Genomic DNA, 15,109 nt, shown 5'->3' with positions numbered 1-15,109 from the left:
AGCCTGGACCCTGCTACAAATGCCTGAGCCGGGGGCTGCCTCCTGCCACTGGAGGTTAGAGGGAGGAAGAGGGTAAAAGACTGCAGTATGGGAGTGGATGAAATAGGCTGGAGGAAGGGGCATAAAGGGAGAGACTGGCTGGAGGGAGGGAGGGAATAAAAGCAGAATAGACTGACAAAGAGAGGCTGGAGGGAAAATGAGGAAAAGAAGCTGGATGGGAGTGAAGGAAAGAGCAAAGAAAAGCTCAAAATAGAAAAAACCCTACAAAAACCCAAAATGAAACCAAACAAAAAGAAAGTTATAAGAAAAACAATTTATTTGTCCATGCTTCTAAAAATGGAGCACGGTTGTCAAGTTTTCGAAATATTTTTCTACCTTGTATGTACATTTGGATTTCTGGGGGGGATTTTATTACTTACCTTTCCAAATTCAAGCTCAAGGTGAGTTTCAATTAGGTAAAGACAGTGCTTTATTCTAGAAAAATGTTTTCAGTATTCATATGCAAGTCCCTCCTTTGCCATGGGATAGGAAGGCAATTCCTTAGGTTCCTGCTCCCTGCAACTGGCTGCAGAACCTATGAAATAACAGCATTGGAAATATTGCACCCAACCCTACCAATACACCGCCTACTGAGATTACTACAAAGAAATACACACTAGCAGAATACCTTGTTTTGATCACACAGGCAAAACATAGATAGACCCTCATCAAATACAGAATACAAGATCACAAATTATAAATAGAAATTTGCAGACAAAAACTGAACTGGGATCCACAAAAAGCCAGACTCTGCATGCAGCACTGGAGAAATAGAAACAGAAATGTATTTCCATATGTACTATGCAAAATACAAAGATATCAGAGATGCTCCACATTAATATACACAAAACTGACATATTTGAATCCCTAAACCTAAAAAATTGGCTGTATTCATACGGGTCAATTTTAAAAGGCCCACATGCATAAAGATCGAGGGTTACGCGTGTGGCCGGGCCCTGTGCACGCCGCGCACATTTTTACAAAGGGGCCAGCCACGAGCGTAACCCCGGTACATGCCGAAGTGCCGGGCCAGAAGAAAGGGGCGCACGGAAGATATTTCTGCTCTGGAGGAGCATTAAGAATGAAAACAAAAAAATAGGGGATTGTTAGGTTTAGGTTAGGGGTCAGAGAGGAGAGGGGAAATGGTAGGAAGGGTAGGGTTAGAGTTAGGGAAGTTCCCTCTCAGTCTGTTCCTTAATAAAAGTCCGCGTACTTAATAAAATCCCATCCCCTGCATCCGCGGTGACATGCACAGGTTATAAAATCGCACGTCCATGTGTGCGCGTCAGGAACCGCGTTCTCATGGATGCACATGCACTGCTTTTAAAATCGACCCTATAGTCTCCTCCAATAGCCTCTCTCCTTGGTTTATTTATTTAAATGTCTACAGGTTCACAAACACCTAATAGGAAAGTACTTCACTGGGTGACTGATACTTTAATATTGTTTTTTCTTATGCAAATAACAGTTTAGACTATTGTAAACTTACTAGTGAAACACATCATGCACAATATATACTCCTGATTTCTAGTCACACTTGCCAGGTACTTATAGCCTGGATTGGCCACTGTTGGAAACAGGATGCTGGGCTTGATGGACCCTTGGTCTGACCCAATATGGCATGTTCTTATGTCCAAATTTATGTGCATTATCGCTTTTGCTCAACTACACAATTGAGCATGCAAGAAAAAGTGTAAAAAAAAAGCAAAGAGAGAGCAGCAGATTTTCTTGTACCGCTCTCGGGTGACATCCTTGCTATTTGTGCCTCAATACCCTGTGACACAAATGCTATAAATTTACTGTTTTTGGCCCAGTAGTATTGCTGATTTCACACATGAGAAGTGGGTTTTCTGGCTTTTTTGTCTAATAATTCCATAGTGAATAATTGTTTCATTTTTAGACTCATAGTACCACTTAAGGAGGCCTATGCACTAAGCACAAAATTGCTCAAAGATGACTTTGCATGCCAGAGGTCTAATAGTGCGTGTTATTCACATTATTTTGCATGTAGTTTTACAAGTGTGAGATTTATTTGAGTTTGCCATAAAAAATAAAGATATATCTAGCTCGCACGCTCACTCTCTTCCTCATATACAGTATATAGATATAGATACACACACACATACATCTAACATGCTTGGAACTAACCAATAATGTCAGCCACTTGCAGTTGTAAACAAACACATAATCACAATAACAAAAATATATGTGAATTTACCTAGTCATGTGCCTCTCCCAAGTACAGAATGTTGGTTATCTTACATAATACAAAAACTATGGGAATATGTGGCAGAAAAACAAGAAAACTCCTTGTACCTATGATGCAAACTATATTCTTAGGCCTAGACCAATATTTTCATTGCCTTTATGACCTGACCTATCTAACTACACCCCTTCCCACTCCGGCAGCATTATTTAACAGCTTTCCTTTCCTTCAGAGCTGATGTAGAAGGGAAGAATTCAGCATTAGGAGCAGGCTGAAGGTACTACTGCCTCGTCTGCAAGTGTTTGGTAGGGCAGGCAGCTGCTGCAATAGCACTAGGAAGCTACAACTAAGCAAAATGCGAAGGCAGTTTCTGGTCCAATTGGCTTGATGAATGAAAAAATGCCAATCGCTTCTTCAGCCCAAACTGCGCGCCAACACTGACCTGTCCAACTCATCCCCATGTGTCTGCCTGCCTGCCTGCCAGTATGCCTCATGTCATCACCAAAGGCCCAACCCGAAATCATGCATTTCAGCAAGTGGAGAAGTATCCTATTGGTTAGAGCAGTGGGCTGCAAACCAGGGAATCCAGGATTAAAATCCTTTTGTTTCCCATAGGCACAGAATGACAGAAAAGCTTTAATAAATCAGGCCCTTAGATTGTAAGTGTTGCGTTTGCCAACCACAAGGCTCTGCAGCCGGTTTTGTTTACTCAACGATGTGGCAGAGGCAGGCCCGTGTTTCCTGGTGGCAGCAGGGAGCCGCTGCTGACACAATGCTACCGCTTTGCTGCTCTGAGCGCCACTATTGCTCTTCATGGCCGCCAACTCCACACCCTTGTTCTTCGCGGCAAGCACACTGCTGGCGTCCTACTCTGCAACCCGACCCCTAGGCATGTACGTCTCTCTGCATGATTTAAAGGGCCCATGGCAGGAAAAAACCCCACGGCACTTACTGATGTCAACACCACCCAGTGACTATATAAGATGAGGCCTTGCCTTGGCATTAAGTCTCCACGCTCCCAGCGATATACTTTGCTGTTCCTGAGTTCCTTCCTTGCTCCCAACCTTCTTCCTTGCTCCTTAGTTTGACTTGACTTTGGACATTGACTGCGAACTATGCCACCTGCCATGACCCTTACCTGGACATTGACTATGAGCTATGCTGCCTACCTCAACTCTTGCCTGGACATTAACTACGAGCTACACCGCTTGCCACAACCTCTGCCTGGACTTTGTCTCCAAGTTCGCTGCCCATCTTGATCCTTGCATGGATCTTTCTTTGGGCTCCATCTCCTGTTCCAAACGGCCTGTGCTACAGTTTCTTTTCTCCTGTCTGGACTTCCTCCTCTGCAGAAACCCCATGTAAGTGCAGCCGGCCCTGGCAACTGAGGGCTCAACATAAAGGAACGTGGACTGGTAGAGGTGAAGCTCTAGTGGGGTCTCTGCTCCTCTTTAGCCTCGCCTACTGAAGGTGGTGGCCTGTGGGGCTCCTCCCACAGGCAGCATCAACTCTCCCTTGGTCCACCAGCATAACAGATTGCCAAGGCCATGGACCTGGCGGAGACTTTCGCCCTGCAGGCCATTCTGGAACAACAGAAGGATGTGGAATATCTATCGGCCTCCATGCAGCACTTTATCTCATCTAGATTCCACGGTTCGAGCAGGTGCACCGACTCTCTTCTTGCCGGGCTATACAATCTCTGTGCTACCCACATGCTCTGTCATACTGCTTTCAGCTCCTCCCCACTATTCTGAGGAGCCCCAAATGTCTCAGGTTTTCGTGAATCAGTGCAACATGCATTTCTGCCTCCAACCCGCACTCTTGCCAGATGATACCACGAAGACCACATACATTCTCTCCCTTCTGGATGGCAATGCCTTAGCATGGGCCTCTCCCTTGTGGGAACGATCCAATCTCATCTTACAGAATCTTTGGAGCTCCCTGGATCTCTTCAGGATGGTATTCAATGATCCAGATCAGCAGGCAGACTCAGGTTTGAATCTCCTCCACATCCGCCAGGGCAATCGATCCCTATTCAATCGATGCTATTGAATTCCGACCTTGGCCTCGGAACTTCATTGGGGTGAGGACTGTCTTTGTTCCATCTTTTTGGATGGTTTGGTGGCCTGAATTAAGGATAAGCTGGCAGCTCGTAAGTTTCCTCCCTCTCTAGACACTCTCTTAGAAATAGTCGGCAGGATTGATCATCAACTCCAGGAGCAGAATTGGGAATTACAAGTTTCCAGGAGATGCCTGGCTACCATTAATCACTCTTGGTGCCCCCTTCACTGCGGAGAGTCCCTCTTTCCCTGGATTTGCAATGGAAGAACTGATGCAATTGGGCCATGGCAGGCTGACTCTGGAAGAGCGCCTCCGACTGGACATTGTCTCTACTGTGGTGAGGTGGGTCACCTATTAGCCCGCTGTCCGGTAAGGCTGGTAAACTCTTGAGCCTAGGTCTCAGTAAGGGATTGCCCCTAGGCCTGACCATACCAGTTACCCCATTAACGCTTCCCGTGATGCCTTGGTGGAAGATCAAGCCTTCTCTAGTCTTGCTCTAGTGTATTCCAGAGCAGGAGGAAACTTCATGATGAAAACTCTTGTGGAACATCTCCAGATTCCCATTCTCCTCTGTCTGGTCCCATTGTTCCTCTTCTCCATCCATGGGGATCCTCTCCCAAGGAAAGTTACTCATACCACAGCTCCACTAAAGTTTCTCACAGGTTCTCTCCATGTGGAGCATCTTGCGTTCCATGTCATCAATAAAGCCATACATCCTGTGTTCCTTGGTATGGCTTGGCTACAGCAATATTCTCCCCAATTTGATTGGGCCTTCCGGCAGCTGTCCCGGTGGGGCCCTGACTGTCATAAGACCTGCTTGGAGAAGCTTGCAACCCAGCAATGTCTTTCAACTTCCGTTGTTCCCGCTGATCTTCCTCCACAATATGCACAATTTGCTGATGTGTTCTCCAAAAAGCAGTGGTCACCCTGCCTCACCATAGGTTCAATTGTGCTATCAACCTCTTGCCTGGTACCAAGGCTTCTCGGGGTAGGGTCTACCCTTTAACATTGCCCAAAACCAAGGCTATGTCTGAATATATACAGGAAAACCTGAATAAGGGATTTATCTGCCAATCTACTTCAGCTGCAGGCAGAGGATTCTTTTTTGTGGCCAAGAAGTGTGGACCCCACCATCCGTGTATAGATTATCATGGCTTGAATGCCATTACCCGGAAAGATTGCTATCCTTTACCTCTAATTTCAGAGATATTCGATCGCCTGCAAGGGGGAAGAATTTTCTCCATTTGGACCTCTGGGAGTGTATAACTTAATCTGGATATGAGAGGGCAACGAATGGAAGATGGCTTTCAACACCAGAGATGACCATTACGAATATTTTGTCATACTGTTTGGACTATGCAACATGCCAGCTGTCTTCCAAAATATGATGAATGAGATTTTCAGAGATCTGCTCTATGAATGCGTGATCGTATACCTAGATGACATCCTAGTTTTCTCAAATAACCTACACACCCATTGCCAAGATGTCTCTTGAGTTCTCCAGGCTTTCAAATAGACCCTGAGAAGCTCAAGTGTATACAGGATTGGCCACAACCTACTGGCCTACGAGCCTTACAAAGGTTCCTTGGCTTCGCCAATTACTATCACACCTTCATTAACAACTATTCCAAGCTGGCAGCCTTGCTCACAGCTCTGACTTACATAGGGGCCAACACTAATCTGTGGCCTCCTGAAGCAGTGATAGCCTTTCAAGAAATAAAGGCGACTTTCCTCCTGGAACCCTGTCTCTGACATCCAGATCTGCAAAACGCTTTCATTGTAGAGGTAGACACCTCCTCCGAAGGGGTAGGTGCTGTCTTGAGCCAATACCCATCCTTGAGAACCCTGCATCCTTGCTCCTTTTTCTCGAAGAAATTTTCTTCAGCTGAGCGGAATTATGGTATTGGCAACAGGGAGTTACTGGACATTAAGCTCGCCTTGGAAGAATGGTGCCAGTGGTTAGAGGGGGCTCGGTACCATATCACTATCTATACTGGCCATAAGAACCTTGAACATTTCCACCGGGCCCAGCGTCTGAACCCACGACAGGCCCATTGGGCTATTTTTTTTACCCACTATTATTTTGAACTCTGACATAGGCCCGCAGCTAAAAACATCCGAGTCGATGCCCTCTCTCGCTCCTTTGTGACCTTGGATACTGTTGAGCCACCCTGGCATATCATACATCCAGCATGGGTTCTCCTCTCAGCAACCATGACCGTCCCTCCAGGAAAGTTTCATGTAAACTCAGTAACAAAGTGTTAAGCTGGTCCCACAATTCCCGCGTTACAGGCCACCCTGCACAAGCCCAGACCCTTGCATTGCTCCAGCAATTCTACTGGTGGCCCAATATGCAGAAGGATGTTTGGGCTTATGTGGACTCGTGTCCCGTCTGCGCACAGCAGAAACCTCTAGTTGGATGACCTTGGGGACTGTTATAGCTGTTGCCAGCCCCCAAGGAACCTTGAACTCACATCTCCACCAACTTTGTCGTGGACTTACCCCTCTCAAATGGTAACACAGTCATCTGGGTAGTAGTTGACCGTTTGTCAATTATGTCACATTTCACAGCATTGCCTGGTCTTCCTTCTGCTCCCCAACTAGCGCAACTCTTCATTCAGCACGTGTTTCATCTCCATGGACTTCTCAAACATATTATCTCTGATCATGGCTTTCATTTTATGGGCAAGATACTGGAAGGCTTTGTGTAAAAAGTTCAATATGCACTAGATTTCACTAACGCGTATCACTCGCAAGCAAATGGACAGTCTGAACAGACAAATCGGACATTAAAAACCTTGTTAAAGGTCTATGTCAATATCCGTCAAGATGACTGGGCAGCTCTGCTTCCCTGGGTAGAGTTTTCTCATTTTCTCATTGCTCTGCAACGGGATCCTTACCTTTTCAAATCACCTATGGTAAGCATCCGCTTTCCCCGTTGCCACTTTCTCTATCTGTCCCTTCACCAGTGGCTCAGTTGATGACTCAAGAACTTCATCGACTCTGGAGCCATACTCAGCAGATGCTTCAGGAACCAAGCTGTAAAGCCAAGAGATTCACTGATGGCTCTGCAGTTTAGACTCAGGGAAAAGATGTGGCTCAAGGTATTTCTGCTTAACCGTGCGTATAATGTTTAATATTGCGGTACAAAGGGGTTTGAATTTGCTAGTTAAAATAAATGCAGATGTGTCAGCAATGTGGATTTTCTCTTCTTTGAGAACAAATTATGATGTCTAAATTGATTATTGTCCATGTATTTGGATTATTATGTTATGGAATTACTATATATATATGGTATTTGTTTTTTAGTTTCTATGAAACTGTGTTATTTGTTTTTGTCAATTTTTATAATGTATGTATTTTATGTGCATCGCCTAGGCCTTTCAGTGTTAGGCGATTAATAAATTTTAATAAATGAAATGAAATGAAATGTTATATCAGACTCAAAGTTCCAACTATGTGGCTCGCTCATCGCTACATTGGACCATTCACGATATTACGACAACTCGGGCTAGTAACCTATCAACTTTGCTTACCAGCATCTTTGAAGATTCATAACTCCTTTCATGTTTCCCTCCTAAAGCCTCTGGTACTCTCATGGCCCTCTCAGAAGACACCATAATCATCAGAGATTGCCTCAGAGGGTGATACAACATCCCAGGTATGTGAGTTCACGGACATGAGAGGACGTGGCCGAAGATGGGAGTATCTCCTCTTCTGGGAAAGATACGGTCCAGAGGAGAATACCTGGGAGCCTGCTACCAATATATTAGATAAAAACCTCATCCGGCAGTTCCATGCATCCCATCCCAAGAAGCCTAAAATCTCAGGAGGGGGGCTTAAAGGAGGGGGTAATGTTGTGTTTACCGGCCGCAAGGCTCGCTTCGCTTACCTGTCACCGTGCAACCACAGCAAAGGCAGGCCCGGGTTCCCTGGTGGTGGCGGGGAGTCGCTGCCGATGCAACACTCCTGCTTCACAGCTCTGAGCACCGCCATTGCTCTTCGTAGCTCAAGCCACCAACTCCATGCCCTTCTTCGTAGCAGGAATGCCACCAACGTCCTGCTCTGCAACTCAACCCCTAGGCATGTGCGTCTCTCTGCACGATTTAAAGAGCCTGCAGCAGGAAAAGCCCCACAGCCTTTACTGATGACATCACTGCCCATGGACTATATATAAGGCAAGTCCCTGCCTGCAGGCTTTGCCTTTTGCATTAGGTCTCCACACTCCTAGCGTTGCCATTCCTGAGTTCCTTCCTCTCTCCCAGCCTTCTTCCTTGCTCCTTGGTTTCACTCGGCTTTGACTTCAAACTGGACATTGATTACAAGCTATGCCGCCTGCCTTGACCCTTACCTGGACATTGACTACTAGCTACGCCACCTGCCATGACTTCTGCCTGGACTTTGTCTCAGAATCCACCGCCCCATCTCGATCCTTGTGTGGATCTTTCCTTAGGCTCCATCTCCTGTACCAAACTTGGCTTGCGCTACAGTCTCTCCTCTCTCACCTGCACTTACTCCTCTGCAGAGATCCTGCATAATTCCAGCCAGCTCCGGAGGCAGCACATAATGCTGCTTTTAAAAGAGGTAGGCAACCCAGAACAAAGATACTAATGGGTGGAATTTGGCCCATGGGCCTTAGTTTACATACCACTGATCTACTGTGTGCTGCATTTCAGTAGTTACTACCTTCAAAGTCCTTTCTACCCACCAGCCCTTTCCTGATGACTTTCTCTCCAGTCTTAAAGAAAACTTGCATTCCTTAATCATGATAAAAGCAAGAGCAGGAAGCTAATGGTCTGTCTTTTAAAACACCTACTAGCCACTTTCTGTTGAGATGTTAAAAGCTCATCAGTTATAATACTTTTAGATTAAAATGTTATCAACTGTATATTTTTGTTCTCCCTTTCTGTTTTCATTGTTTGTTTGAAACTTTAGTGTCAAAATAAGTACAGCATTACTTGGCATGCAATATCCTAATATCTTGTTTTAAACTGTACTATAAAATCTTCAACACATTGTTAGGTTTCCCATCCTGTAGAGTTGTCTCAACATTGCAACAATATTTTTAACCCAAAGCGTGTAATGCAAACATACTTTATATTGCACTTTATTATAAGAGAAAAAAAATAAGTAAGCCATTTACAGTTTCTACTTGACCAGATTTTTGAAGGATTTTTCTCCTCAGGCACAATATAGGAAAAACCCTAGTTACTTATAATTAGATTGCCAGGTCTTCGTTTGCCTTGAACTTTACAATTCCCATTTCTTTGACCCTGGCTATTAGCGTAGCTGTGTGTGTGTATTTTATGCTTTTACTACGGTGCAGATCTCTAAAAAGTGGCAGATATCTGCAGGCAAACAGTGGACATCCACAAGAGACTCCCGTGGGTTTATAGGGAGCTGCCCACAAATTACTACATGTATTTGCTTGCCCATGATATTTCCTTTGTGTGCTTAAGAGTAATATCTCTGCAATGGGCTTATGTTTTAGTGGTTTAGTCAGACTGTCAGTGAAAATTAATTCTTACAGTACACAATAGTGTGCCTTACACAAAAATCTGCAGTTATTGCATCAAATCATTTGGCTGTGCAGTTTTTGCATCAAATCATTTGTCAGTGGCTCATACAGCCAAATAATTTGTATGTATTGTGTGTGTGTGTGTGTGTGTGTATCTTTATGTCTTGTGGATGTCCACTATTTGCCTGCAGAAATCTGCCACTTTTTAAAGAGCTGCACCATAGTAAAAGAATAAAATACACAAACACACACACACAGCTATGCTAATAGAGAGGGTCAAAGTAATGGGAATTGTAAAGTTTATGTATGTATTTGTGTGAGTCTTTATAGATATAGATAGAGAGTCCTGATTTAACGTTTAACTTTTCCTCAGATAAAACAGAAATGCCTTCCATAATTTCAGTAGCCCCAATTCTGTTTCGATATATATTTTGGAAACATGAATGGAATGCATTTCTGACTCATCAGATTGGGGTAAAGTTTTGAAGACCTATGAGCTTTCACTGCACATAAAACAATGATTAACTTTCCAAAATTGGCCATATGTGGCTAAGGGAATTTTTAGCTGTCTGGACATACATACATATGTACTTTCTCAGTGTGCATACAATTAGCCAGATAGAAAAGGAACATTTTGGAAGTAGGCTAGTGCATGCACTTTACAACATTGTGTATTTTTAGCTGCATAATGAGTAATATTCAAACTCGATGTACACAGGTGCCCTGTGTTTGAATATCATTTGGATTTGTGTGAGCTAAAAAGTAGAAGCCAGTTGAAAATGGAGGACTGTATTGTGTTAAAAATAGATGTATGTAGATATTTGCATAGTAAATATATATATATAGATTCCTTCATACTTGTTATATGTCTACATATGTATGTGTATATTTTATTTTTGTGTATCTATGTGTGTGTATAATATATATATATATATTACATGCCTCTGCTTAAGAAGGTGTAATAATGTTTACCTACTACTGAATACCTTTTCCGCTGACAGCCTGAGTTGCCTGCCGTGCACAACCCATTGTTCTGCAGTTCCTACAGTGAGTTCATTGTAGCTGACGGCATTATAAGTTTTTCATCGTTGGCACTATTTATTTTTTTCTCGAGCCTCTAGGTTATAAGCACATGCTGTGAAATTAACTCTGAGAAGAGTAAAAGTAAAGGGAAAGGGGAAAAAAATGCTATAGGGTAAAGTTGTCTGTCTCAAAGAAAAAAACAACAAAAACAATGAATAGATTGTATGTCCTAATGGTGCATGCTTTAAAGCTGGACTGCAGGCCATTTTATTCCTTGCCTGGAAATGGAGGCAGTTTACTCCTGCTCTGATCAGAGTTTTTGATACAGTCCCTGCAACATTATGATTGATCAGGAGGGGGATTATAGTCCAGGTTCTTAGCCTATGGATATATTCAATGTCAAAGGCTAAAGGACCCTTCTGGACAGTCTCTAGGGTGGCTGCTTGAAAGAATTGTATTACAAACTGTTACAAATTGGTCCTCAGTAATGACTGTGGTGTTGATCGGGCAATATAAGGGGGCCACAGGGATAACAGCTACATGTAAATCAACCATTGGACATTTGTTTGTAACTGCATTAGGGGTTATTATTATTACTATCAAAGATAGAGAAGCATAATTTTGGAGCCCACAGTGTAGAAACTGGCTGGATTATTTCTCATATTTAGCGTTATTGCTATTGAACTGGCAATGCCATACAATCAAGCAAGTACCATGTTAGTTTGTGTACCTCATTTTATAGTAATCTTTTCCAAAATATAGAGTGAACACTGAATCAAATGCCATTTGACACTACATTTTAAAATGTGGTTTTTAATGCATGACGACCATGTTAGAATATATCGGATAGATTATTTATACACACAACATATAAGCTGATATACATTAGTTAATATGGGACAGTCCTAATTATTTTTTACTCAAATTTGCTTGAAATGCATTCCATTGGAGTTTTGAATTCATTACTCAAAGGTATTTCAAATTCATTTTAAAGAAAGTTGCTTGCTTATTATGCTATAGTATTGTAGATGAGGGGGGAGAAGAGTAGAGCATTTATTTTAGCCTTCTTGTATTGGGCCTATATTCTTTTCTCAACAATGAAAAATAGTTATGGATACACTGTGGCAAATTTTGAAGTCTACTATATAAAAATAGTGCACTGAGGGTTTTTGTTGTTGTTGGTTTTAAACAGAAAGGTTTTCAATGTGAATTGTGCCCAGGCTATAGATTAAGAGGCTCATTTTATACTTGTCATTATGATATCTCTTTTGCACTATAGCATATCTTTCTATTCCCTTATCAGATAATTGCTACTCTAGCACCTGTTTTGCAAGCCATATTATCTTGTATTCTAAGTGCAAAGCAATGATCTAGTATTCCAGTGGCATCACCTGTTTTCTTAACTATAGCTCTTATTAATAAAAAAAAAAAGGATGTGCCAACTTATTTCCTTAATTGAATATTATATAATGGCTATTAAATCAATGGGCTCTGAATTTCACTTTAATAAATGAGCCAGGCCGCTTTTTCCAATTACTATCTGCTGGCAGTCACCACCTTTGTCAAGAACAGAAGATGATTATCTTGATTGGATTTTTAAGACTGTGTGGTGCTTTACTTTTCTCTCATTTTGCTCCTATGAACAGTTGTTCACCATCAGGAGGATTAAGATGAGAAAATGAGGTGTCAAGGTTTAAAAATAATGCTATGTTCACAAAAAAAAAAAATAGAAATAATTATTGCTAGCTTCTTTAGACAGAAGGGCAGTAGACCTATTATGTTTTAATAAAGGGTACAGTTTTCTCTTACCTGTGATTTTGAATCAGAAAAATAAATCTTTGGCATCCTTACAAATTCCTATGGAAAATGAACAGATTTAACATATACACTTATCTTGGTTTAGAAACACACTTTTTAAAATATATATTTTATTTTATGACCCTCTACACATGGCAAAAATGGTGTACCAAGCATCAGTCATAGGTCTGTGGAACTATTTTACAAATTCAGCTATGCAGGATAAATGTTTTTGCATACTGTAATTTTACCTTTAATATAAAAAAGTCAATTTGAAAGAATGGAAAGATCGGTGACATATATTACAGTGATATCTGCCATTTCATTGTTTTCTGTTCAATAGAACAGCATTTTTGTAGGCCTGAAAATACAGATGTGCCTATAAGTACTGTTAGCTATCACAAGTTACCCAACATTGATATTGTTTAATATATTCACCATTAACAATAATAGACTACTGGAAAGGGGGACTTTTTTTTTGTTTATATAGGCTACATAGATTTTATAAAGTCACATTTTTTATCTTTTAATATAGCACATCCATGTGTGTATGATGGGGGGTATTCTTTCTTAGTATTCTGTATGCTGATTTGAAATCATATCTAGTAAGGAGTTAGATCAGTTCTGGGTGCAAGCTATTTCTGGATATCTAAGAAATCATCTCTGACCAGGTATCCTTCTGAAAAGTGCAGTCGATGTGTATTCAGGTTTACCATAAGCAACCCACATTTAATCACATTTTTAGTTGATAAAACCAAATGCATATGACATTTGGAACTTTTATTACCAAGGAATATAAAACCTCCAAAAACTGTTCAGTTTATTGCTGGCAGAACTTTCTGGATAAATGACTTAATCAACTCTTCCTTTTATTTTTATTTCTCTGCTAGATGAAGGGCTCAACCACGAATGCAAACTCTGCAGCCAGACATTTGACTCACCAGCCAAATTGCAGTGCCACCTGATAGAACACAGCTTTGAAGGCATGGGGGGCACCTTTAAGTGCCCAGTCTGCTTTACAGGTAGGACAAAACCAAGTAAAGCTATGCCTCTTGGCACTTGTGTCAAAAATAGTGCACGACACATTGAAGACTGAAACTAATCTCACTATGTAAAGGAGTATGGTCGTTGTGTTAGTCCACCAAAATGTAGAAAATAAGGGTCAACAAACAAGTTGTAGGCGATATCTTTTACTAGGCTAACTCAATACTTTGGTGACAACCTTTCCAGAGTTGGCAAAGGGAGCCTAGCTCTCACAAGCGAGTCATAGATGTATTGTGTTAGTCCAGATGTATAATATGCGTGCATCTTTGTTTATTTTAAAAAGAAGATTCCTGGCCTATGCATATCTCGGAAAAGGTGAGTAAACCCAGCTTACATGCTGATGTAGACAATTGCTACTTGGACTAGAATAATATATTATCCACTATATTATTATGGGTATGACCAATGTTCCCTCTAATTTTTTGTGGGCTGTCTGTTCAAAACGTTATCATGTACAAAGTAGTGTACATGTTTCTGAGCAGTATTCTTTGAAACAGCATTCTATTATCCTTTCATTGTGCGTGCTTTGTTTTTCCTGTGTGAGCTTGTTTCACTGCCTGTATGTGCACACACAGTTTACAGTGAATATTTATTAAGACCCTTTCTATCTCTTTCCTGATACATAGTCATTCTCTTGACATTACAATTGAATGGAGGAACTGCAGTAATCATGCTTACATCATGATGACAGCTCAAAATATGGGCAAGAAGTCAAAATCACTTGACTACACTTCATTTGCTGTATTGCCTCACTTGAATTACTTAACAAAAATGGACATCAAGTCTATAAAGATCAATGAGAAAAATGAGTAGCTAAACAAAAACGTAAAATCTATAATATTTGGATGGGAAACACTTTTATATGTATGCCGATGTTAAACAAACTCTTTAAAATAAGTTTGGGAAGGCTGGCATAGTATTTCTTTCTGTATTTTACTTGTACCTCTTGGCATTGCCTCCATACTCGAATGAATAATAATGGAAATCTCTACTTTCCATAATTCAGAAATATATATTCTCCAATCCACTCAATCTCTCTAAGCGTAGCATAGTTGGATGTCTCTAAAATATACAATATGAAGGATTGTAGACAAGAGACTAGGCGGGTGATGGTAAAAACGAATGGGAAAAAAATTGTCTCTAACTAGGACACCATAGACATCTTTGGTTGACATGTCATTTAGGAAGTAACCTTAATAACAGGGAAGGTAACTTTTAAACTGTGTTTATCAGCCCGCGCCCAGGGACGTGGCTATTTTACAACATATGTATGTATATGTACACATGTTATAAAATAGCCTGACCGTGTACCCATGTGAGCACAATTTTTTGTGGACGTGCGACTGACGTGCACATGCTTCTACCATGCAAGTGAGTAGATTTTAAAAGACATGCACGCAAACGCCATTACCAGTTTTCCA

General features: G+C 41.6%; 1 protein-coding gene across 4 annotated transcripts in view; it reads left to right on the top strand.

Moving 5' to 3' along the window:
• ZNF521 (zinc finger protein 521) overlaps window positions 1-15,109 on the top strand; it is an 876,085-nt gene that overhangs the window by 716,827 nt on the left and 144,149 nt on the right. For all 4 annotated transcript variants that reach the window (XM_029591157.1, XM_029591156.1, XM_029591155.1 and 1 more), the window contains one exon: window positions 13,535-13,666. In XM_029591157.1, the coding sequence (XP_029447017.1) occupies window positions 13,535-13,666 (132 nt within the window). The remainder of the gene's footprint in view (window positions 1-13,534; window positions 13,667-15,109) is intronic.

The sequence above is a fragment of the Rhinatrema bivittatum genome, chromosome 2, assembly GCF_901001135.1.
Source record: "Rhinatrema bivittatum chromosome 2, aRhiBiv1.1, whole genome shotgun sequence".
NCBI classification, from domain to species: domain Eukaryota; kingdom Metazoa; phylum Chordata; class Amphibia; order Gymnophiona; family Rhinatrematidae; genus Rhinatrema; species Rhinatrema bivittatum.
This window is presented reverse-complemented; position numbering and strand designations above follow the sequence as displayed.